At 35.7% G+C, this 25,345-nt stretch overlaps 1 protein-coding gene across 2 annotated transcripts in view; it reads right to left on the bottom strand.

Moving 5' to 3' along the window:
- Window positions 1–527: 527 nt before the first annotated feature.
- The window catches only part of LOC123676419 (adenylate cyclase type 10-like), a 29,750-nt gene continuing 4,932 nt past the window's right edge, over window positions 528–25,345 (bottom strand). The window contains exons 6-17 of one of the 2 annotated variants that reach the window (XM_045612298.1): window positions 23,661–23,840; window positions 23,418–23,589; window positions 23,117–23,260; window positions 22,643–22,887; window positions 21,611–21,773; window positions 21,297–21,548; window positions 13,553–13,958; window positions 8,084–8,407; window positions 5,397–5,667; window positions 3,870–4,337; window positions 3,706–3,773; window positions 528–1,581 (exon numbers count right to left, since the gene is read on the bottom strand). In XM_045612298.1, coding sequence (XP_045468254.1) covers window positions 774–1,581; window positions 3,706–3,773; window positions 3,870–4,337; window positions 5,397–5,667; window positions 8,084–8,407; window positions 13,553–13,958; window positions 21,297–21,548; window positions 21,611–21,773; window positions 22,643–22,887; window positions 23,117–23,260; window positions 23,418–23,589; window positions 23,661–23,840 — 3,501 coding nt within the window. In that variant the 3' untranslated portion in view covers window positions 528–773. Of the gene's footprint in view, window positions 1,582–3,705; window positions 4,338–5,396; window positions 5,668–8,083; window positions 8,408–13,552; window positions 13,959–21,296; window positions 21,549–21,610; window positions 21,774–22,642; window positions 22,888–23,116; window positions 23,261–23,417; window positions 23,590–23,660; window positions 23,841–25,345 lie in introns of both variants that reach the window. The other variant, XM_045612297.1, reaches the window with a different exon arrangement.

The following is a 25,345-nucleotide window of genomic DNA, read 5'->3' as shown; positions in this document are numbered from 1 at the left end:
CAAAATTTTATTAAAAACAGATTAGAGTTGAAGAACTTGAGCCACGGAACCACAGTTAGTTAGGATTGGCTTAAAAGTATTTTTTGATTATAAATTTCGGAATATGATCTACACGGAATATGATCTACAATTCTACACCTTAGTGGTATGTATATAAAGGATCCAATAAAGGATTATTTTTTTAAAATAGGAGACCAAAAATTCTTTCCATTTTTTTTATCACTATCAACCTACAACTATTATTGCGATAAAACGCACCTCTAATAATTCTGCAGTACAGAATACTGAAACAAAATTTTCTGAAAGCAATAATCTCTTTGCGTATTGCCTACACCTGGCAGTGCAGATTCTGATAAGCATGAACAGAAAAAAGGTATTTAACACTTCTTTTTTCGGTTAATTTTTCATGAACAACCGGACGAGAAAAGTGGTAATTATAAAATCTCATGATATACCGATATGAAGAGATAATAATGAGTGAATGAGTCTTGTGAAAATAAAAAAGAAATGGATGTTATCTTTTAAAATTCATTATTATTTATAATTTTTAAGTAACAATAATTATGCATATATAAGAATTCTTCTTTCTTCCTACAATTCACAAAAGCTTCGAGAACGTAAAAATATCCATAATTATCGTACAATAAATTAGGAAACATATTTTATGATTAACTTCAAAAGATGAAAATACAAGTGGAGAATATACTAAATAAATAGTTTATCAATTCAGTTTCATTAAAATCTAACTGTTACTATATACTGGCCCTCCAGTCCTAATGTATAGGCAGAACATACATCATCTCTGACCATTGTTCCTTTCCATAAAAATGGGCGGAACGCCAGAATACCGGTCCATATCCTTCTGGTGAGTAATAATTCCCTCTCCAATAATTCTCACTTAGCGAAATCCAGCACTCCTCCAATATATTACCCGTCTTTTTCGCCTCCTCACTAGCCAATTTCAATAACTCTATCCATCGTTTTTTCCTGCCTGTTAACTTCTTGTAGTACGCCATCATGTGTAGATACCTTGGGAAGAATATCCTCCAAATGTCGATCTGCTTGCCGCACTCACTCAGAAGATGCTTTATCTTCCGAGGTGTGAAATCCGGTATGTTGTTTTTGGATAATAGGTCTCCACAGTAGAGGATCAGAGCACTTTCCACGTACTTCAACCTGTTCCAAAATTCGAAGAAACTCCTATCCGTTTCCCAGCCAACGCAGTAGGAGGGTTTCCACAAGGATGCCTTGTTGGTTCTACCCATTCTTAGCAGGTGGGAATATGTGTACATAGCTAGAGTATTTTGGAGAGCATTCCGAGAGGTTCTCGTCTTGTTGGTGATGAAGTATTTGTCGACGAATGTTTCTATGGCTTCCATGGATTCGAGGTAGAAGTTTGTCTCTGATATCATCATCGTGCATATCAAGAAGTAGGCAATTTCGCCTCTGTCATCATATTTTCTGCTCATGTTCTTCAGATATTTCGCAGTAAAGACCACATCGTCTAGTCTCTTCTGAATGATCAACAGGAAACACAGTATTGGTATTATTTCTAGTTGAAAGACATAGGCATGTAATAACCTGAAAAAAAGTTCAAACTGGAAAATGATGATTTCCCATTGAACGGACCAAACCTAGACTAACGAATAACGGCCGTGGTCAATAACAGAAAGGGGCACTGTAAACTACCCTTTGTAGCTTATGAAAAACTATTACCAGAAACGAATGAAGAAGTCTGAGAAATTTAAGTATTTTTACACATCAGTTAGCAGTTTATGTTTATATGTATTTTCTTGTACCCTTTAGTGGTGAAAATTTTTACCGCAAGTCTGTACGATGAGTGGATCCTGAGATATAGCCGTTTACCTCGGTTATTTGCCCACCCTGTACATGTATAAATAAATTAATAATTATTATTGTTTGGGAAACTGACCACTCGAGTTAATTATTTAGTTAGGTTTGTTCGCGAATTTGTCCACATGTGGTACTAGTGTTAGATTGTGAATATCGAAACAAACTTTTTGTTCTTTTACAGGGTGTCCCGTAAAGACCACGTCAAACCGAGGGAGAATGTAGATCAAAGTATAATCCACCTGCTATGACAAAATTCCGATTATAAAAGTCTTACCGTTTTCGAGATATTTTTTTTTTCGAAAATAATAAATTTTTGCCCCTTTCTATAGTTTTGCCCTTACGGTTGGTACAATTTTACATATTTCTGGTTATTTTTTTCAGTAAAATATTGCTGAAGAATGATTTAGACGTTTACATTAAAAACATCCTCCGAAAATTTTAAAGGGGGGCTATGAGAAATGTTTTTATTGGAAATTTTGGTAGTGGATTATTTTGTTCATGAAGTTTAGCCCATCGTAGTGGAAAAAAATGTACTGAGCTACTGCTGCACATTACACCAGTAAATTGTCTATTTTATAGTGATTTCAAAGAGGTATCACACAAGGCATTTGTTATTCAAAGAAAAAAGATAAGGCTGTTTTTATCCAAATGGGTATGTTTCTGACAAAATCAAGTTTGTCAATTCTGTTAAGAAATCTTCGATGTTGCATTACTTAGTGAACAATGGCAATTGTTTACGTGCGAAAATATTACTCGCATAATTACTCACCTCAACGAAATTCAATTTTGCCGGCAAATTTTGGAAAACATCATGCAGATCCAGATTTTTTTAATAAGATCATTTGGAGCGACGAGTCTTCCTGTACCAAGGATGGGTACATGAATCTCCACAATTTGCATAGCTGGAATATCACCAATTCATTGGTGTAATGTGCAGCAGTAGCTCGGTACATTTTTTTTCACTACGATGAGCTAAACCTCATGAACAAAATAATCCACTACCAAAATTTCCAATAAAAATATTTCTCATAGCCCCCCGTTAAAATTTTCGGAGGATGTTTTTTAATGTAAACGTTAAAATCATTCTTCAGCAATATTTTACTGAAAAAATTAACCAGAAAGATGTAAAATTGTACCAACAGTGAGGGCAAAACTATTAAAAGGGGCAAAAATTCATTATTTTCAAAAAAAAAAAAAATATCTCGAAAACGGTAAGACTTTTATAATGGGAATTTTGTCAAAACAGGTGGGTTATCCTTTGATCTACATTCTCCCTCGGTTTGACGTGATCCTTACGGGACACCCTGTATAAACTTTATTTAGGGTACAAAACTGAAAACTCTTTGCGTTCAACACTAACTATTTAGAACAACTATATTTTATATTCTTATAACAAACTCCCAACTAAGAAAAATCACAGATACAGAACACAAAAATATCTGATGACATTTGTCCTAGGGAACCACGGTAGAATTGAAGTACTGTAAATTTCAACAACCAGACCTCTTATTCCTGTGAGAAGATAGAACATTTTTCAACCTTCATACTACTATGCTCAAAATTGCTTGTTCGCTATTATGGCTCGCCCAAATCGCCGCTTTTTTCCTAAATTATATTGACAGAGGCAATTTCCTTATGGTTTACGCTATAGATAAAAGTGAATGTGCAATCAAAAAGGATATCTCAGAACATCCCTTGATCTTAAGAAGTTTCAGCCAACATTTATTAAAGTTAAGGGTTTTTGGTAACATCGCAATCATTCGAATAAAGATATACCTCTCTACCGGTATCCTGAGTTGTCGCTTTCACCAACAATTATTAATGTCGCTGAGTATAGTAGACTTAAATTACCTGTTCAACTCGAATAACCTGAATCCCATTCTGGATGCGACCACAACAGCTCCGCCTTTAGTCTTCATCTGAAAGATGACGAACATTAACTTGGCGACCGCGAAGATCTCGCTGGTTAGGTTGTTCCCGTACAGCCGCGTCAGCTCTTGTCCCAGGTTCCTTACCAGCTGCTCGCACAAATGGCTGTCCCTGAAGCAGTGCATATCCATAGCGGTGCTGTAGACGTCGCACAGTAGTTCGATGTTGGGGTTCGAATACTTCGCCAGCTCCAGGCTCTTCTTGGCCACGCTTACGGCCAGATTCCATCTGCCTTCCGCCGCCAAAATCCTGCTGATCACCGACAGACATTTTCCGACGGAGTCTCTGGAGTGTCGATTGAGATTTCCGTGATTAGCGAAGAGCCTGCTGAATATTCTGACGCGCCCTGCGAAGCACAGCGATATCATGGGTATGTCAAATTGTCTCAAGGTGAGCATGCAGTAGTTTTTAGCAGCCTTCCAGTTGTTCAGCCCAAAGTAGATCTCGGCAAGAAGAGAGCATATCTTGACGAATACGTATTTGGCAAAGGAGAGTTTGACTCTACTTTTGGCGTAGATGTGCCTGATACATAGTTCGCTCGCTTCTTTCAAAACCTGCAAATAGCACGAATGAGTTCAGGAGAGGTCATTCTAATATACAATGAATATAATCGATTGACTGAGCCACATGATCTATCCTTACCAAGACGTCGAGCATTGTGACTCCTAGAGAATAGCATAAGCCCAACCGTGAAGAGCATGATGGAGTTGAGAAACAGGACACTATCAAGATATCAGGCTACAAAGATTTTTTAGATCATTGCACGTTGGTTCAGTGTTGTCAGTGCTCAAGAACTTTGTCGCCCCTCAGCAATTCAATTATTATTTTCGATCAGTTTTCATCCCTCTAAAGCCAGGAGTCAACCAGTTATTATAGTTCATGTAAAATCGATGAAGATAAATGATTTTCATTCAGACTTTCAACTATGAAGTGGGTTGAGTTTGTTTTTCCAAATCTTGGTGCGAACACATTGTGCATTGATAACATCTCTGCCAGAATGATTCAATGTTATTTTGCTCATCATAACGCACATAATTAATATTTGCATTGAGTCTGGGTATCATCTGAGTGTCTGGAAGTGCTCTATTATGAATTCTCCACCCTAAATTCCTGATGGTGATTTGTTCGATTTTCGACCGATACCAGCCATGTCGAGGGCCCTCGAGAAAAACTCTTTACTCAGATTCATTTATTTATTTTTTTTATTTATTTATTTTCTATTGTGGAATTCTTACTGCTATTCAGTCGAATTTCAGAAGAGGATATAGCACTCCACTCTCTCCTAAATATAGCAGATGGCATTCTGCGTTCTTTGGATAGGGGTCATGCTTCAATCCTTACCCTGTTAGATTTCGTAAAGACGTTTGATACCCTATGGCTACATGGTCAGACATGATATCTATCAATGTTCTTTAATGTGATGTAATATATACTTTTTATAGATATTTAAGAGGTTCCTAAGGTAACAATGTGTTTCATCTTCACCAGAAACTAATAGGTAAATGATCTGCTTAGATATCTCAAATTTTCTCCATCATTATCTCCAATCTAGGGTTTCTATTTGTCTTTATAGTCTATAAACATTCATTGCGTATTATTTTCTTTTTACTTACCTCAACGGCATCTTCAAGCTCACCAAGAAGGGAAAGTATCAACCCATTCTGGTATAGAAAGAATATGGTTTTGCTGGCATGACCAGCTTGACCACTGTGATGCACCAAATCGCCGTATACCCTAGTTAAAATTTCTAGGCAGAAGCATATCGTTGGGTCCCATACTTTTCTTGATGCAATGCTCGTAGTGGCAAAATCAAACTGATAAATCTTCATGTTATCTCGAATAATGTCTTTGACGACTTCTGTTTGTGTGGTATTTTCTTGGTAACTGAAATGAATCGATTCAGTGTTGTGCATGTTATACCATTGTTCTAACGTTCCATATAAACTTCAGTTCATCTAGATGCGATTATTGCAACCTTATGGTGTAGTAAAAAGAAATCCATTATTTCTCCATGTAAAACAACGCGTTAATTACCATAGTTATAATAATACGATTTAGGTCAATAATGTTGCCATTTTATGATTGATTTATGTCTCTCACAGAAGCCCTCGTAACTATTGGCAAAGATTGAGATAGTAGATTTTCACAAGCCTCTGTTGGAGCGAATTTTTCACCATCAAAATTGTTCGTCATGGACAGAAATACATGGTGTTCACTTGGTTCCAGACTCCAGGTCTGAACTATAAGCTGGATGCATAAGAATCTCTTAACGAAGCTCGCTGAGGTTCTATCCAGCACTATCGATATATTTGCCTGGGGTTGTTCCTATTTGCCAGAGCTGGCCGCTTCTGGGTGATTTCTTCCTTCAGACGTTCCAATTGTCGACAGTACAGTTCCAAGTTGACAGTTGGGCCGTAGAGAAGCAGCTTATAGTAGATAAATCCCTGCCAATCCCACCAAACACATAGCAAAACCTTCCTGGCCGTAATCTTAGCTTGGCCAGCGTTTCCGCCTCTTCACCGCGTTTCGAATGAAACCCTTTTTCGCTTGACGTTGTCGTAACATCCACTTTTCATCACCAGTCACCAACCTGACCAACCGCTTAAAAATGGGTCGATTTTGTTGCGTTCAATAGCGATTCGTAGATGGAAATTTGGTCCAAGAGGGTTTTTCTACATAGTGTGATATCCATATATCGAGCTTCTTCTTGAGACCAGCCTTATATAAATGGTTCCAAACGGTTTTTTGTGCAATCTTCAGCTCTTGGGCAATCGAAACAGTGCTTACATGACGGTCAGACTTGACAATGTACATGATTTTGATGAAATTACCGGAACGGAATCAACGAAATCAAAATTGTGAGTGATTGGTCGTTACAGTATCAGAGCAATAAGCACTATTTACATTTTCAGCCTTCTGATTTGCCTTTTCGAGGAAATATTGTAAATAAAGTGTATTTTCTATTTGCTAATATCCATCTTTGACGCGCGCTCCAATTTAACTAAGTCAACTAAACACAGAACGGTCAGAAAGGTTTTTGTAGTACGAAATATCATCTTTCTAATGCCATCTAGTGGAACCTGATCAGACTTATACAACTCGAGTCATCTATTTGAAAATAATGGATTTCTTTTCACAATATACCACTTCTTTGGAAATGACAATTGTCATAGCAAGTTCTTTAGAAATTAGAACATTAGCCAATTTCGGAAATGAATGATTTTGAGAATTTGATTCCTATTTTTAATTGAATTTGAGAGCATAATCATGTTTGGACACTACCCTTATTATTCACCGTAGAATCTAACGAAATCATAAAAAAATAGGGTTCTAATTCGAAAATCGAAAGTTATGATCAAATTTTATTCACAATTTTTGGAACAATATTTGAAACACCCTGTGATGATATTTCTCAAGTTCAAGATATGCACGATATTCCTACATCATTCTAGTTTGAGAAAGTGAATTGAGTATACACATAGGATATTCACAGTGAAAATAATTCACGTAATTGTGACTAAGGAAATTCTCTCTTTTTTACGGTTTTTTCTTAATATTTTGAAAACTATAAGGACTAACGCAATAATTTTAGCAAAGAATAACTGAGCATGCAAATCTTGATAATATCTGAGTCATAAAATTAAAAAAAAAGGTTTTTTTGACAAATTTTTTTTCAATTCTTGTATAACTGGAAGTGCCGTAGCTTCGAAAATATTTTATCATCAACAATGTCATATTCCAAATTTTCAGATTTCAATTCGGCCCCGTTCTCCAGAAAGGTCTAATAGGCCGTCGAACTTGAAATACCCTGTATAAAGGGCGGTCCTAGCCTCAAATTTTGGTGGGGGTCGCCGTTATGGGCATCAAGTTTTTTAATGGGACCATTTCGTACATTGTCTGCTTGAAACGCATATTTAGTGTTAGGTGGTTCCATTTGGGGGGGGGTCATGACCCCCTTGACCCCTCCTCCCTGGGACCACGCTTTATATCTAAAAATAATAGACATCAACATTTTGAAAATCTTTTATAGTAAAAAATGTTTCATATTCCATTGCAATAACCTTTAAAAAGGTGTCTCTCAACCCCCATTCAAGATTTCAGGGGTTGTGGTCATCACGCTCACACATCAAATTGATTGGAACTAACCCTATAGAATGTTTGTCCCTCTAAGAAACAAAGTTTACCTCTATTTACATTCTTTTTATTTTTCAAAGGTGCCGAGATATAAAGAGTGGCACCTTTCCGAATGGATTTTTCACTTCGACGAGAAACTATGCCGTGATACTTTGACCATTCATACCTGATGCTGAATCCCGATTGTTCCGTCTTCCCTTCGCTCTCGTTTGCCATGTCGTTGAACTTATGAAATCGGAAGATTAAGGCGGAGTCGTCTCGGAGACAGTTTGGACAAGAATTGTTTTGGCTTTCCAAGACTTCCGTTGTCTTCAGGTGAAGTTCTTTCCGTTGATTTGCCGGTATCAGCTCGTAGGCGACCATTCTCAACGTCTTGTTCTTGAAGTGTAGATTCTTACAAAAGGAGAACTTGGGCAAGTTCGACTCTTCTGCATTGTTCTCTAGTTGTCCTGGAGATAGGTAGCAGGTGCAGGTTATCTGCCTGCTGTATCTGTGTAAGAAGTCATGTTTTTCATGATTTCACTAAATTGTCTTTTGAGCAGCAATATGTATTCAGGAAGGTCACATTGATATAATCTATTCGATGTTTCATCAGTATTATCACTTTGAAATTTAATAGGTACATTATCTATTCTGATACATTACTAGTAGACATAAAAAATAGTATCATACATATTTATCCCATTTTAGTACATAGGCGTACAACTTCCGCTTCCGCAGTTTTTTTACGAGATTCGAGGCTTTATTGTAAAAAACTGGTTATACATTTATGATTTGAAACATTGTCATTGCTGGCCACTACTTTCTCCAATCTTTCGGGTAGCGTACGAAGCATGGCCAGGTTATCTTCATGATTTTCAGCGCTTGGGTTTATCGTAATGAACCCATTTTTCGTCTCCAGTCACAATACGATGCAGAAATCCCTTCTGTCTTTGTAAATGATCGCAAATTATTGCAACCAATTTCAGATGACGATAACTAGTAAGAATTAAGCAATTTGTTGAAAGAATTCGTGTGCACTTACCTCGTGAGTTAAGAGAGATGATATCTGTGAATTCACCCCCTAATCTGGTAGCAGAAGATGGTCAGGTGGATAGGTAAAAGGGATGATTAACCTCTTCTGCACCGGCTTCGTGGTTATCACTCAATTTGAGTAACACACAATTCACACGAAATTGCTCAATCAGTTTTTAACAGAAGAAATTGATAATGTATAAAGATGATAGATGATTAGATGAATTTTAAGTAATCAAATAACTTAGTTTTATAAATTTTAGAATCGATAAGCACAGTTTGACACTTGAGAAAATTATTATTATTATGACGATGTTTGTTTACCGACCGGGTTTTACCGACCGGGTAATACCGCGGCCGCAGGTGGCGCCAACAAAGAACAAATTCTCTGCAGGGAAAATTCTACACGACGTAACACTTTGCTTAGCAAGCAGCTGTTTACAAGCAAACAAACGCCGTTTAACATCTCTCAGCTTCAACTCGTACGACACCCAATTTCCTTGTTTTTGAATGATTCCCATGACTTTCAGGCTTTTTAAAATGGGTTGTTGCGCCACTGCCAATGATCTAGCCAATTTCATTGTTCTTTAAGTGTCGAAACCAATCTCGGCATGTTTTTTCATCACTAATAGCGGCCTCACTATATGTCTTTGAGAGCATTCGATGAGCCTCAGCCGCATATTTCTTCATATTAAAACAGAAAATTAAAACCTCCCGCAAATGACGAAAATTTGGCTCGTAAGCTGACATGTTAAATCGAGAACAACTTTATGATGCAGACACAATCGATGGTGTTATGATTACATATACCTAAGCTTATTGTATGACACAAAAAATAATAATACCGCCGTTTGAAGGGAAAGCTATACCTATATTCAACATATTTCAGTGATAACTCCTCGAAGATAGAAAGTTTAGTGAACAACTAATTGACAAGTGAGTTATTATGATCTCTAGAATATTTTATTGAAATTCCACTTCAAATTGATTAATTTTCAATTGAAAAGTCTTGAATTGAGAACTTTTTTTGTGGGTCCAGTGAATGAATTATCAAATTATTGTGGCATTTTGTATGTAATATGCAATAATCATTATGAATTTTCATTGCGGGCATCAGGTTGTAACCCAGATAAGAGTAAATATGAGCAAGGTAATTTTTTATCCACACTCACGTATCAGAATTTAAAATTATGCAAGCCAGAATTATTAAATTAAAGAATTTGGAATCATCACTGAATGAAATATATCGGCTCACAGCAGACTATATTAGTGAGTTCATTATCTGTATTTATTTAATGTTCACCAAATGCAAATTTCTATGAACTCTTTGAGAAAATTACTCTTGCTCTTCAATCAGTGCATTGTTTGTGATCATCACAATGAGTTCTGAATACTAAATTCATAATTCAAATCTAAATTCAAGTGATTTCAGAAAGTTTGTTTTCCACTGTGCTTGTAATTTTACTAGGAAGAATAATGCTCAAAGGAGATAATATAACAGTGATACAAAATGTAGCTTCTTGAAAAACTGAAGGATTTGTGGATATGCAAGAACATTTCTTATTAATTTCATGAAAGATAATGTTAAGTGTAATTTTAAGAGTGCCCATATAATAAATTTCAACGCAAAATAATTCTGTGTGAATCCTGCATTCCCAACACCACTCAGTACAATTCATGCTTTCATCAAATGTGGAACATTTCTTAAGAAGAAGTAAAAAATTGGATCTATTCGTGGATGTCTTTGAAAGATGATTAGTTTTATTAAGAGTCTGTTTACACCACACTGCTTGGGAAGCAGAGGGGTCGCAACGTGAAGGGGCAAGAGCGGGTGGGCGTCGACTATCGTCGTAAAAATATCGTGAACGTATTAGGCCCTCAGTCCAGGTAGAATGAATTTGTAACGCATTGGGATGATCTCGTTTCTTTCTCGTGTTCTACTAGTGCGTGTCGGAATTTGCGGCCGCATTTTTGACATTTTGATGAAATGAAATGATTGTCAAATGGTCACCTATGATTATGGTGATAAAGACGGTTTCTTTATAATAAGAGCTAAGAGTTGAGAAATACGAACTCTTTTTTAGGTTTCGAAAAAGACTCTCTACTTTTCATAATTACTTGATATCGAATTGAGAATCCAAATACCTACGCTTTGATATACCATTATCCTCATTTCTTGAATTGTAAAAATCCTTATGAATTAAGTGGCGTGAATTTCGATGTTTTAGCACTTCAACCAGAGGATAAAGACAAAATCTGATACCCCATTCTAGTTCTCTTTTTCTGGGAAACTAACAAGAGTAGTAGGTATTCATTTTTGGGTAACTTCTTTTGTTTTCGAGTTATAGGCGAAAATTTGAAAAATGGCGATATCGGAAAACATTGATATCTCCGCGAATACTGATGATAGAGCTCTGAAATAAAAACAACATAGAGGCACTTCTTTACGTAAAATCCAGTGACCTGCTCGTCTCTTCAAAATGGTTTTTAATTATGAAGATATGACCCAAAGTTATGTTTTTTCAATTGGGCACACTAGATTTCTATGCTATAGAAAGCTCAATCTTTCCTGATTTCAAAAATATATAACATCGTATGGTATCGTATCAATATAAATAATGGAAAATGGTCAAATACCTTTTTCCATAAAATGAAAAGGTTTTGTACCATCTAAGAGTCTCAATATTTCTATGGTTTCAACTGTTGATGAACACAAAAAAATTGAGCTTCTTATAACAGGAGTAGTATCAAGAATTTTTGTTTGTAACAACTACTGTCCCCATCGTCAATCATTTTGCTGTATCAATTTGTACAAAGGTAAACTGGAACAAAATCCTTCAGCTTCTATGGCTGTCGAAGATGAATTTCAATTTTCATAGCGTGTTACATACTTCATTGTGTACTCTTTTATTTTGAAATTATTATAGTTATGATCATGGTAAAAATTGTCTTTCTTTCTTTATACAGTGAAAATGAAAAACAAGGGACATTCATACCATTTCGAAATTCTACACATAATGCGTACGAAAACTAATTTCGACTGAAACCCTATTTTTATTTCCTTCACCAAACGCATATTAGATAAAGTTTATTCAAAAATAACGGAGTGACTGGAATGTTCTTTTAGACAAATTGCTGAATATAAACAGTTCGGAATGTATCCAAAGATATTTTCCTGCATAAAAGGTTCAATTCAATACACATAAACAAAATTATAAGGAGAACTGCACAGGACAAATAGATATGAAAAATTCTAGTAATACCTCAACCCCAAATTGAGAATACCATTCTAGGAATTTCAGTTTGAAAATGGTTATTTCAATGTCGGGTATATTCTTCATTTCTACATAAAATCAATGAGTAAGTAGAAATATACGTATAGGTACAAAAATAGAAAAATAAAATTTTTACTCCTAAATGCCTTCTTTCAGGTACCTATGCAATGCTGAACCTACCTAGAAACTGTCAAATTGTCCAGCAATGAAATAATACGGTACACAAAAGATTACCGAATAACCTTTATTTACAACTGATGTTTATCTGATGTGACAATGAAATCTTGAAATAACTCTTATAAATTTACACGAAATCACTTCTTGTTAACTTTTAAAGTATTATCCTCAAGCAGTAGCACAATACCGCATCTAAGATAGGTTCTGAACTACCTAAATTTTGTATTATATGAAATGTGTTAAAAACAAGGTAATTTGCCAGCCATCATTACATCCGAATCGATATTTTCAATAACAGATATCTACTTTTTCTCAAACTTACGAAACCTTCGGTCCGAAGTAATTAATTGACTATTGCATCCAATCCAAAACCTTCCATGAGATTTACATTTTTTCATTCGAGAAAGTAACATGAAAATCAGACATATGGCTTTAAAGATAATCAATGCTAGAATAGGAACTTGCAGGTTTAAGCGACAAAATATTTATTTTTGTTCGTAACAAGTGATTCAGGTTTTCAAGAATATATTTCCTAAAAGACGGTCCTGATAGCTACAAGCCACGCCCCTCAGGGAGGAGCAACGATTTTTAGTTCACAATTCTGGCACTTGAAACAGATTTACAACGTCACATAGAATTTTGAGTAACTATGATGTAATATATTTCTTATTGGTATCATTGGAAAGAAGAAAAAATAGGCTATGACCATGTTGTATTAGATTTTCGAATTTAGGTCAACTGAAGCGACAATAAATTAATCAAAATTGGTATTGAAAATCGTTCTTTCTACCTCAATAAAACAATTAATTTGCAACTTAAAGTGAAATTATTACCTAACGAACATACAAGGGATAAAGACCTTCCAATATTGTTTTGAATCATCTCGATAGCGTTTACCGTTTCTGAGAAAATCAAGACCCAATTAGTTAAGAAAACGCCTGAATTTGCGCCGCGTGAACGGACTCTTAACGCAGGATTCGTACGCTACCCGAAAGATTGGAGAAAGTAGTGGCCAGCGATGGACAATACTTTGAATCATAAATGTATGACCAGTTTTTTGCAATGAAGCCTCGAATTTCGGAAAAAAAAGACGGAAGCAAAGTTGCTCGCCTATGCAGATATTTCCTTTTTTCTGTGGCGCGATTCATAATTACCAAATCTGCAAATACCTTCCACCCGAGCTTATGTACTTCGAACCACACTCGAAAACCTCTTCCTCGAATAGATGTCTCATTGCTTGTGTAAACGTCTTCGCGTTCGGATATTTCAACATGATGACGAGCAGAGTTCTGGTGAATGTTTCTCCTAATACGGCCGCAGTCTTTATGATTAGCTGTTCGTAAGGGGTGAATGAGTCGAAGAGATCCAGGGAAATGGCTGCTAGGGTTAGATCTTGCACATTTTCGCTTCTGTCCCTTCTGAATACCACGATGGGAACTATGTGTTGGTCAGTAATCATGGTTTCGAAATCTTCGCATTCGTCCCAAATATCATTTGGTGTCACCATTTCGCACGGAGGGAATATCATCCATTCCTTCATGGTTTCATTTAGGAGGACGTATTCGATCGTTATACCTTCAAGAATTATACAAAAATGAAACGTAGCTTATGAAAGTTCAGCTTTTCTATCAAAACCATGAACTACAAACTCTACAGATGGTATCTAAAGGTAACTTCTACTACTGATTTTTGTTTGTTCTCTGATCTTCCCACGGCATTACCGTAGACATCAAAATTAATGTTTATTGATTGTGATAATGGTAACGAGCGTTCATAAACTCGTGGCCAAGAGTGATGTGAAAGAATTAGAGAAGATTTTCAGTGTTGACAAGTATTGCTTAGCTGGTATCATATCGTTATCTGGTGAAAATTTCATTCCACTTGAAACTATCATATTTAGAATTAGAATTTGGGTTTTCGAATCTATGAGAAAAGTTCTAAACTGTGTGGAAAAGTTTTAGTATAGACTGAAAAATTGGTTTTTCCGACGTGGAAAAATGAGTGGAAGTGGTCGACAAACTAAAAGGACACCAGACTTGATTAATACGAAGATATCATGGGGAAAGCTCCAACAACTTCTGTCTGTAAGTGAGAAAAAATTAACAATTTACCCAATATATTGGATAATGTCTTCACAAAAAGATGTAAAAAATGTTCATAGCAGAGAGGTGGTCATTTTCAGCAGGTCCTTCAATTCAAATGATGTTTTTTTATGGTTAAGAATTGAATGAAAATGTCATGTTTCTTACTATTAGTTTTCGCATAAATTCTCAACTTGTTTCAATCCAAATGAGAATTTTCAGTCGATTTCTTGAAATTCCTTGAACTCGTTTTCAGAATTCTCATATTTATCGATTCATCCAAACCATTTTTGTGAATAGAGAAGTAATTAGCTCAAGAAAGTCGAAAATTGAACTAGAGGTTTTGTCGTTAATTATTATTAATCATTATTATCAGGGCCGCCGCATGATATTTTGGGGCCCCGGCAAAATAAAATTTCGCCGTCCTGCTTTGCCTTTATTTATCTGAATTTTCTTCGATGTAGCCTCTGTTATTCTTCTCAGGCATTGGAGAAATTGCAGTCATATACTTAAGAGAAATCCAATAGATGGCGCCAGTCATATACTGAAGGAAATCCCATAGATGGCGCCAGCGTCGGTTCTCTCTTATATTTTTTATTATTTTTAATGTGAATAATATAATTTGTATTTATTGGTATCATTTTAGATAAGTTTTCTTCATTGTATATATTCATGAATTCTGTGCGTAACATTCTATGTTTAAAGTTCATGTTCTGGACGCATGAGAAATTCTAACCCTCTTTCTCGTTAACTCTCTCTTATTAACACGCTCTCGTTCAGTTCTATCTGTTTTGTCAGTTATAAAACAACATAACTTACTCGGGATTATGTTTTTAATAGTGTCCAAATAAACCGTTTAACTAGTGCACGAATTATTATTTTATACAGTCCATTATATCGAAAATATTTCCATGGTCCTTCGAACCGTATAATTCCAAGGTACTACGTGTACCACATTCTGGTTAGTGTGAAATCGTAACATCGAAAAACTGGTGACCTTTCTGTTCCTGTTTTAAAGAAGACGTCATTGAAAACCAAGAAAGTGCCAGAGCAAAAGTCCATCTTTCAAGTTGAAGTCAAGTTTATTTGAACAAGAAAACTAGTGACCCTTATGTTCCTAAGCGTTGGAAACCAAGAAAGTGCTAGGAAGTCTCCAGAAGAACACTGTTTTCGTGTGAGAAAGAGCCAAAGGAATCCATCTGTTAAGTATCCTTTGTTTTACCTGCCAATACTATTTGAGCCAACAAATTTAATTCATTTTATTCAGTAGGTATATTAGTATAATTCATTATGGATAGAACGCTTGTTGAAAAACGTGCTAGTGTAGAAGGAAGGTTCCCGATAATTGCAGAGAAATTGGAACCTTTCTTTGCCAAATTTGAAAATGATTCATCTTCTTTGATTTTAAAAGTAAATTATCTTCAATTGATGAATGCTTCAATGATGTTCAGACAGAAATTGGAATATCTTGTGAAGACGATCAATTTGATACTCAAATGAGTTTAAGAGAGGAATTTTTCGACAAGATGCATAGGTGTTTAATTTTAAGTACGTTTATGTTGAACAAGAGAAATGTTCTCACTAATGATGTCAAATCTGAGGTAAATTCAAAGGTACAATTGCCAGTCATAGATTTACCTAAGTTCAATGGCACATTAGATAGATGGTTGAGTTTTAAAGCTATTTTTCATTCTCTCGTTCATTCAAATCAATTGATTAGTGATATACAAAAATATCATTATTTGCGGGCTAGTTTGAATAGTGCCACATCCGAAATTATAGAGTCCCTTGAATTTTCATAAAAAAATTATATTATTGCTTGAGGCTTACTCTGCAACCGGTTTGTTAACAAAAGGAGGTATTTTCTTCTAAGGAAGATATTGCGTGAGAAGAAAATTTTGAATCAACTTTCTCTAGTAATGAATGCGGTAGATTTGGGGTGAAGATTCCTTTTCGAGATATTATCTGTAAGTTGGGTGATTCAAAGGCAACAGTAATTAAAATATTGTTGTCTCAATAGAAGAGGTTAGAAAAAAATCCTGTCCTTAAGGAACAATATCATGATTTCATGAAAGAATATCGGGAGTTAGGGCACATGAGTTTGGTGAGCGACATATCGCATGTTACTTTGTCATTCTCTCTACCTCATCATACTGTTCTTCGTGAGGATAGTCTCACAACAAAAATCCGAGTTGTTTTTAATGGGTCATCTTCTACTACCTCGGGTTATTCATTGAATGATCTTCAATGTATTGGACCTTCGATTTTTGGCAATCTTTTTAAAATATTAATTAAATTCCGTAAATTTCGCTTTGCCGTCTCGGCAGATATAGCCAAAATGTATCGGCAAATACTTGTTCATCCAGATGATAGACCATTGCAAAGATTAGTCTGGAGATTCGACAAAGAGGACGATATTCAGGTGTACAATGTTAACACTGTCACATATGGTCCAACGAGTGCGCCTTACTTAGCCATGAGGTGCATTCAACAGCTTGCAATCGATTGGCAAGAGCAGTATCCGGCTGCTTCTAAAATTATTCAGGAAGATTTTTATGTGGATGATTTCATTGCCGGATTCAATAGTGAATCCGAAGCTATTCAAGTTTTTGGCGACATTTCAAAATTTTCAAATTGTGGGTACTTCGATTTGCGAAAATGGAGATCGAATAACCGAAACTTCTTCAGTAATTTTAGACCAGATTTGCAATCTTCAGATATTTTAACCATCTGTAATAAGGACACAAAATGCTTAGGTATTCAATGGTTCTCTGAGAGAGATAAACTCTCCTTTCAATTTCCTAAACCCATTGTTTCTACTCAATGCACCAAGCGTCATGTCTTGTCGGAGATTTCGAAAGTTTTTGATCCTTTAGTTTTATTGTCCCCTACGGTTATAGTTGCGAAGAGGTTGATTCAGAAGTTGTGGACTCTTCGATTGGATTGGGCTGAAGAGATTCCTGATGAATTGAGAGAAAGGTGGCTAGCCTTTCAACAAGATATGGCAAAATTGAGTCTTCGTGTTCCCTGATTCTCATTGGTATTGAATCCTTTAAAGGTACAACTTTTTGGATTATCTGACGCTAGTATTCGATCTTATGGTGCAGTAGTCTATCTAAGATCATTTGATGAAAATGGCAAGGTAAAGTTGTCACTTCTTTGTTCAAAGACAAAGGTTTCTCCTCTGAAACCTTTAACTATGCCGAGGTTGGAATCACCTGCTGCTTTGATGCTCTCTCGATTAATGAAATCTGCCACCGAAATCATGACCACGGTGACAGAATGCTATTTATGGTCGGATTATGCGATTGTGTTTTATTGGATTAACACAGAACCCATCAAATTGTAGCTATTCGTTGTTTCTAGAATTGCTGAAATTCAGGAGCTCACCTGCAATTTTAAGTGGAACTATATCCAATCTAGAGAAAACCATGTGGATATCGCATCTAGAGGTTTATTTCCGTCAGAGTTACAGTCGAGTGCACTTTGGTGGTCCGGTCCTAATTGGGTAAAAGATTTCAATGAGGACAATTTTCAATTTAAGTTCACTCCCGCATTGAAAGAAATTCCCGAATTGAAACTATCAAATATAAATATATTCTCCACGCAACTACCGAAGATTTCGATATTTTTAATAAGTATTCTAGTTTGAATAAATTAATAAGAGTAGTTGCCTTTTGTCGTAGATTTTGTTTATATTCATCAAAAAAGGGAATATAGTTATCAGGTAGATTAACTAGTGAAGAACTTCAAAATTCACAAAATTGCCTGGTGAAAGTAAGTCAACAAGAAACTTTCGCGAAAGAATATAATTTCTTGTTGAATAATGACAGAAAACATGTAGAAACTAGATTCAAAGGGTTGTCCGCTTTTATAGATGACAAAGGTTTCATAAGAGTTGGTGGAAGATTACGTTTGTCAAACCTGAATTATGATGCTAAACATTCTATCATATTAGACGACAAACATCCTCTGACTGCACTAATATTTCATTCGGAGCATATTAAATTGCTGCATGCAGGTCCACAACTCTTGTTGAATAATATTCGACAAAATTATTGGCCACTAAACGGAATGAATCTGGCAAAAAAGATAGTCCGAAATTGCCTAAAATGTTTCAAGTTTTCTCCAACTTCTAAATCAGTCATCATGGGCATGGGTGATTTGCCTGATTGCAGAGTAACGCGCTCATTCCCATTTCAATCGACTGGTGTCGATTACGCGGGTCCGTTTTTTATAAAAGACTGGAAATCGAGAGGATGTAAAATATCGAAGGCTTATGTTTGCCTGTTCATTTGTTCAAGTGTCAAGGCAATACATCTTGAATTGGTTTCAGATTTGACATCAGACGCTTTCATTGCTTGTTGGAGAAGATTTGTTTCACGAAGAGGTTTTCCATCTGATATGTTTTCAGATAATGGAACTAATTTTGTCGGTGCAAATAACACTCTTCAAGATTTATATCAGTACCCCAAACAAGATGAATCGTCCATTTTTAATTTCGCTGATGAAAATATTATTAAATGGCATTTTATTCCTCCTAGCTCACCTCATTTTGGAGGTATCTGGGAGGCAAATGTGAAGTCATTCAAGATACATTTATGTAAAGTAATAGGAGTAACCATTTTAACGTTTGAAGAATTTAGCACTGTGTTGACACAAATATAATAGGTCTTAAATTCCCGACCTTTATATCCTCTCTCTTCCGATCCCAATGATTTAACATCCTTAACCCCTGCTCTCTTCATCATTGGCCGCCTGTATCGAAGTGTACCAGATCCAGACATGACATCCATCCAACTGAATCGGCTATCCAGGTTCCAGTTGCCCCAGAAGCTCCATCAAAGTTTCTGAAAAAGTTTGTCACGGGACTATCTGAATTCCCTCCAACAGAGAAATTGACTACTGGTTCCACACCAGTTGTTGTGGGAACCATGGTCATCATAAGGAAAGACAACTGTCCTCCAGCCGAGTGGGATCTTGGAAAAATTATTGAACTTCATCCTGGTAGTGATGGTGTGACTCGTGTAGTGAGTGTTAAAACTGGAAAAGGTGTTTTTAAGCGCCCAGTGGTAAAACTGTGCCCATTACCGAATATGGCAGAAAATTGACTATTTAATCAATGTGTATATAGTTGTTTTATAATTTTGGTTAATCTCTAATGCAATTTCAAATCACTTCTATCCTGTTGAAGCCTTGTAGCCTGTCAAGTCGGGTGGCATGGAGAAATTGCAGTCATATACGTAAGAGAAATCACATAGATGGCGCCAACGTCGGTTCTCTTTTATATTTTTTATTATTTCTAATGTAAATAATATAATTTGTATTTATTAGTATAATTTTAGATGAGTTTTCTTCATTGTATATATTCATGAATTCTTTGCGTAACATTCTATGGTTAGAGTTCATGTTCTGGACGTATGAGAAATTCTAACCCTCTTTCTCGTTAACTCTCTCTTGTTAACACGCTCTCGTTCAGTTTTATCTGTTGTGTCAGTTGTAAAACAATATAACTTACTCGGGGTTATGTTTTAAATAGTGTTCAAATAAACCGTTTAACCAGTGCACGAATTATTATTTTATACAGTCCATTATATCGAAAATATTTCCAGGCATCTTTTCAATTTTATATGAAATCGTCTTTTTTTTAACTTCAAATCACCTTGTCAAATTTATCGAAGGACGTTTTGTCGATTTCATCAAAAATCGCCCTAAATTGTTTAAATGTAGGACGCTCTTAAGTCTATAGTAAAAAGACGATGTAGTTCTTAAAGGTGCAATTTAATACGTATTTGTAACTTTGGTTGAGAGCGCCTATTTGATTTCAAAAAAGTTTAGTAATTTTTATTATTTTACTACTGAGAGAAGATTTTTGTTTGAAAAAGTTTGTCTTGTTTTATTGACTGATTTTGAGCCCCTACAATTTGTCGCCTCGGCAAAATGTCCTGGCGGCGGCCCTGATTATTATTCATATGTGTAAAGGATAACGAGGTGATTTTTCAAAATACAAGGAAAATGATAACAGACATATCCCTCAAGGAAATGTACTAACCGTAGACACGTGTTTCGGGCTCTCGGCAGTCATCAGTACGGTGAAAGTTATCCATTTGTGTTTTCCGTAGGCAGACCCAATGGGTTTTTTGGGCAACAACCAACTTCAACACGTAGACAGCTATAACTACCTGCGTGACATCCCAGTCCAGGAACAACAAATATGTGTAAAGGATAACGAATTGGTTGTTGCCCAAAAATTCATTGGATCTGCCAAAGGAAAACACGAATGACCGGCTGGCTGCTGTTTGTTTGTTTTCTTCCAAGTGTAGTTCATCTTAACACTTTTTCACCGTACTGATGAGGGCCTAAAGCCCAAAACACGTGTCTATGTTTAACACTTTTCCTTGAGGGATCTCCGTTATCATTTTATTTTATTTGTATTATTATCAATATTTCTTAACATACTTCAAATCTGGGAATTATATGTATTACAAGTAAACGCTACTTGTAATTATCGAAAATCAACTCTAATTTCTTCACAACACTCTTATTTACATACTTCGAATCTGGGAACTATATGTATGGTTCTAGCTAAGCGCTACTTCTAATAACAAAAATCAACTCTACAGCAATCTTGACCATGAATTTGAATGAACACACGTTATTTAAACACTTTGTTTTCACTTTGTATGCTACTAATGGTTTGATATATTTTTTGAGATCAATTTTCTTCGATTCTCAACATTTGAGGTTGATGGGAGAATGTAATCTGCTTGATAAAATACCGAATTATTGGGGATGTAGTGTGTGGTTTCGTAAAATTCGCATCGAACGTTACCGCTATTATTCACCAGTTTCAACAGGCAACTTTCGATCCATCCTGGTCTTCCCTCGCAACTTTTTTCTACCAAGTACACCAATCTTTTTGGTACGCCGACTACTTTGAGGAACCAGCAGATGAGTGGTGCTATGTATTGTGATTCTAGAGGGGCCAATTCCTCTATTCTCACAGCATCCGTGAGCGAAAATTGCCACAGTGTGTCCCAAGTATTCTCTTCAAAGGTTCCAGCACTTATCAACTTGATGTTTCCTAAAAAAAGGGTGAAGGTACTCTTCAGCTGCATATGTTTTCAGTGTAAATTTGTAACTCACCACTTATAAGGGCGTTGTTAATGATCTCGAAACTTCTTATGTCCAAAAATTGAACATTATCGATGAATACTATCGTTGGCTTCGAAGAACACACCTCACAGAACATCGTTGTTATTTCCTCTTTTTTGTTGCTCACCTCATTCGGCTGAAACACAAGTCTCTCCTTCGAAGGATGAGACATTTAAGAGTGTTCAATTTTATATACCTCGTCTAATTGGTGTCTTCATATTGATGATGGACAATATTTTGGATAGTTATTTGGACCGTTTCTATCAGTCCAACTATCCAATATAGGTATAGTCATCATCAACATCACGAGAATGATTAGAAATTCTCAGAGTTAAGCTCCTAATAAGAGGCAGAAGGTAAGACAGAATCTCCGGTAGGGCAAGTCAAGCACTAATAAGAGAAAGGCTTAACTACCACCGGTTCAACAACACTACCCCGCTTCAAACTTGTGAGAACATCAGGACAAGCCAACAAAGCTGAACAAACGAAGAGCTCTATGAAAAAATTATAGAGGAGTTATGAGGGAACAAAAGGACAACAAAAATAGACACAAAAAGAAAAATAGAAAAGCTGTTGAGAGACTTCAAGAAGTACAATCCATTAGAACACACAAAAATGATGATCCACTTGTTAAGCAAGACTCAGAAAAGACTAGAAATAACTCCGCAACAAAGGTATAAAGTTCTCCATAACAGCTAAACTAAACAAGTTCGAAAAATTGAAATAGTGTTAGAGGCGGATGGAAACAGCCCCATTAACTATCCTTAACATACATATCTCTTCTGATTAGTAACTTAACAAAAACTTTCATCTGACTTCGTTTCACTCCGAAGCAAAAAAAATTGAATATAAACAGTTGAACTAGAAGTTTTGATGCTAACGAAGAATAATTCAAATGCATTATTGAGAACTACTATAAAGAGCATGCTCCTAGACCAAATGTTGACGATTAGCCTAAAATAAATTGAAGAAAAGTTCCTGTGGTTTTGGAGGAAAATGAAAAAGGATGCTACATTACTTTACCTGTAAGATTTCATTGAAGTTCCAAAGATTCCTCTTAAAACTTTTCATGGACGATTCACTCATCTGAATTTTTCCCATTTGATCGAATAGCTGTCTGTATATCGATGATATACAACTATAGGGCCTTTGCTTTCCACTGTACAAGGTCACAAATGCCAGTAGGCAGTCCTCTTGAAGGCATTCGTCACGGCAATATTCCAGGAGAGAGGTTTTTCCGCTCTTGTTATCGCCCTTGAAGAGAACACCTATAATGAAAATAATGTATTTAGTTGCTCGCGAATTTTAAACACTTTCAGCCTAGAATTTGAAGTATCTACTATATGTGAAATATTGAATATCTCTTGTTCTCAGTCACTAAATGGGACATTTCCTTCGAAAACATATATTAATTCTGGCCGTCCATATAAACTGCATCATGGACGTATTGCATAAACAAAATTATTTTCACGTTTTTGAATGTTTACTTAAATATACCAGAAAACGGATGCTTTCCAGTCAGTATTTCTTTAATGAATTCCACCTCTTCTGATCTTCCTATCAGATGCATATCTTGAGGTTTTTGTACCTCCTCTTCGAAGTTTTCATTATATTCAAAAATGTTTCCCGCACTTTCGATACCTAGAAAGAAAATAAGGTGAATTAAACTGGTGTACATCAGCTGCAAATACTTTGTAGCAATGTCAAAAGCTTTAGTGCCTTTCTGGAATTTAAAATATTTTGTTTTCGTCTTGTTAAATAATACTTTCCTATTTAAAAATTGTGTATCATTAGTTACCTTTCAGCTGTAAAGCAGATTGCAGCTGGAAATAAGTCGATGAAAGCTTGGAGTTGTTGTAGGTTTCAAAGTCACATGTTACCTTATGCTCATAGGCGCACATTATTCTGGCTGCTTTGTTAACTGCCCCTCCTATGACTGTGTATTCTTTTCTTAAGGGATGACCTACAACCTACAGTTATAAAACATTGATTTCTTGAGTTCTATTTCAAAAATAGGTTGTTTGTTGGAGTAATTACTTACTCCGCAGTAGACAAGACCATAAGTGATACCAACGGAAATACTTTTGACGTTCGGCAGCTTTATGATTTCTTTTCTTATTTTGTAGGCTGACTTCAGGGCATTTTGACTTTCCAACTCATGTCTTACACCCTTTAGCCCGAAGAGTACCAGCATCATTGCATCCTTGTCAAACAAAGACACCTTAAACATAATTTTTAGTAGAATATAACAGACAGATCCTCTTGACATTTCGTAATTCAGGATATATTTTGCTGCTTGATGAAGGTAGAAGTTCAATACCAGAAGCAAACTATTCACAAGAAGGCTTCGAATACTTATTTTGTTATTCCATGATTTTGAGGAAAGTATACTAAATATTATAGCCATCAATTTCATGGAAAAAATTGAATATTGAAGATGACAATATTTGTCGATGAGATGAGAAAATTTGATATTTTACCAAATCAAACCAATCTGTAAATTGCAGTCATAAAAACAAAATTGTTTCCACTCTACAGAAACAGAAATAAAAAATATTTTCAATTCAATCTCCAGTAACAAAAGCCTAATGAATTATGTAGGTAATACATTAAAATTCTATTGATTTTCTGTTAATTGTGTTGCCGCTAATTGATTATACTAGGTAGGTACAATTAATAAATTGGTTTGAGATCAAGGAATCTCAGAAGCCGTGCAGCTGACTCTTCAATTTCATAGCCACGAGCCCATAAACGATTCGACAGTAGGTTTTCTTCTAGCTAGAGCACCTGTGAAAATTGAAATGATTGAGATGAATTTAATGTCGTGCTGTTTATATTCGGCTTGACAAAATATGAAAGGGGAGTATGTGTTGGGATTTATAACTTGATTTGTTCAGGGTGGGGAATATTTTACTGCTTCAGATGACAATTAAGGTCTTCCATTCTTCCCTATTTGTGGTAACAGTTAGTTGTTAGACGAGATAATCATGAAGCTGCCATTACAGGGTGGCCACTTTTTCAATGGGATTGTATTGGTAACTTTTAAACCATAAGAGTTAGAAGGTCGGTCAAATGGAGAAAAAGTTGCATGCAAAGAAGCATTATCAAGCAGTTCAAACAAATCGAGATTATCAGGGCCGGTTATTGAGATATCATAAGAAAAGTGAATTTTGTTATTTTGATTTTTCTTTTTTTCCCACTTTATTTCAAATATTATCAAAAAATGTTACAGGAATTTTTTATTCGACAGTAAATTGTTCTCAATTTGACGTAATCAGATTTTATATTCAACGTTTCGTGCTCTCTGGGCCACCCTCAACCTCATTTTTTTCAATACGGACCTGTATATTTTATGACACTTTTCGAAATAACTTTTTACGCCGAATTCAACGATATATCATACAATGTCATTCAAAGTTGATTTTCAGGTGATTTTGACCCTTATCCAATTTTCTTTGGGTCGGATCTGTAGTGAATGCAATTTATCAAAAACTGCTGTTAATAAAATAGTCAAGAGACGCGAATACAATGATTTCAAATTTGAATACCAAGCCTTACTAAACTTATATCGTTATATCAAAATAAAGTTCGATTCTGTAATTTGTATCAACGGAACAAATGACAAATCCAACAATAGTGATTTCTCGCGAGATTGAGAATGTATTGGAAGATATTCAAGAAGACGAAATAAGCAAATGTATAAGAAGTATGGGTTCCAGAACCGTT

The sequence above is a fragment of the Harmonia axyridis genome, chromosome 3 (genome assembly GCF_914767665.1).
Source record: "Harmonia axyridis chromosome 3, icHarAxyr1.1, whole genome shotgun sequence".
Taxonomy (NCBI): domain Eukaryota; kingdom Metazoa; phylum Arthropoda; class Insecta; order Coleoptera; family Coccinellidae; genus Harmonia; species Harmonia axyridis.
This window is presented reverse-complemented; position numbering and strand designations above follow the sequence as displayed.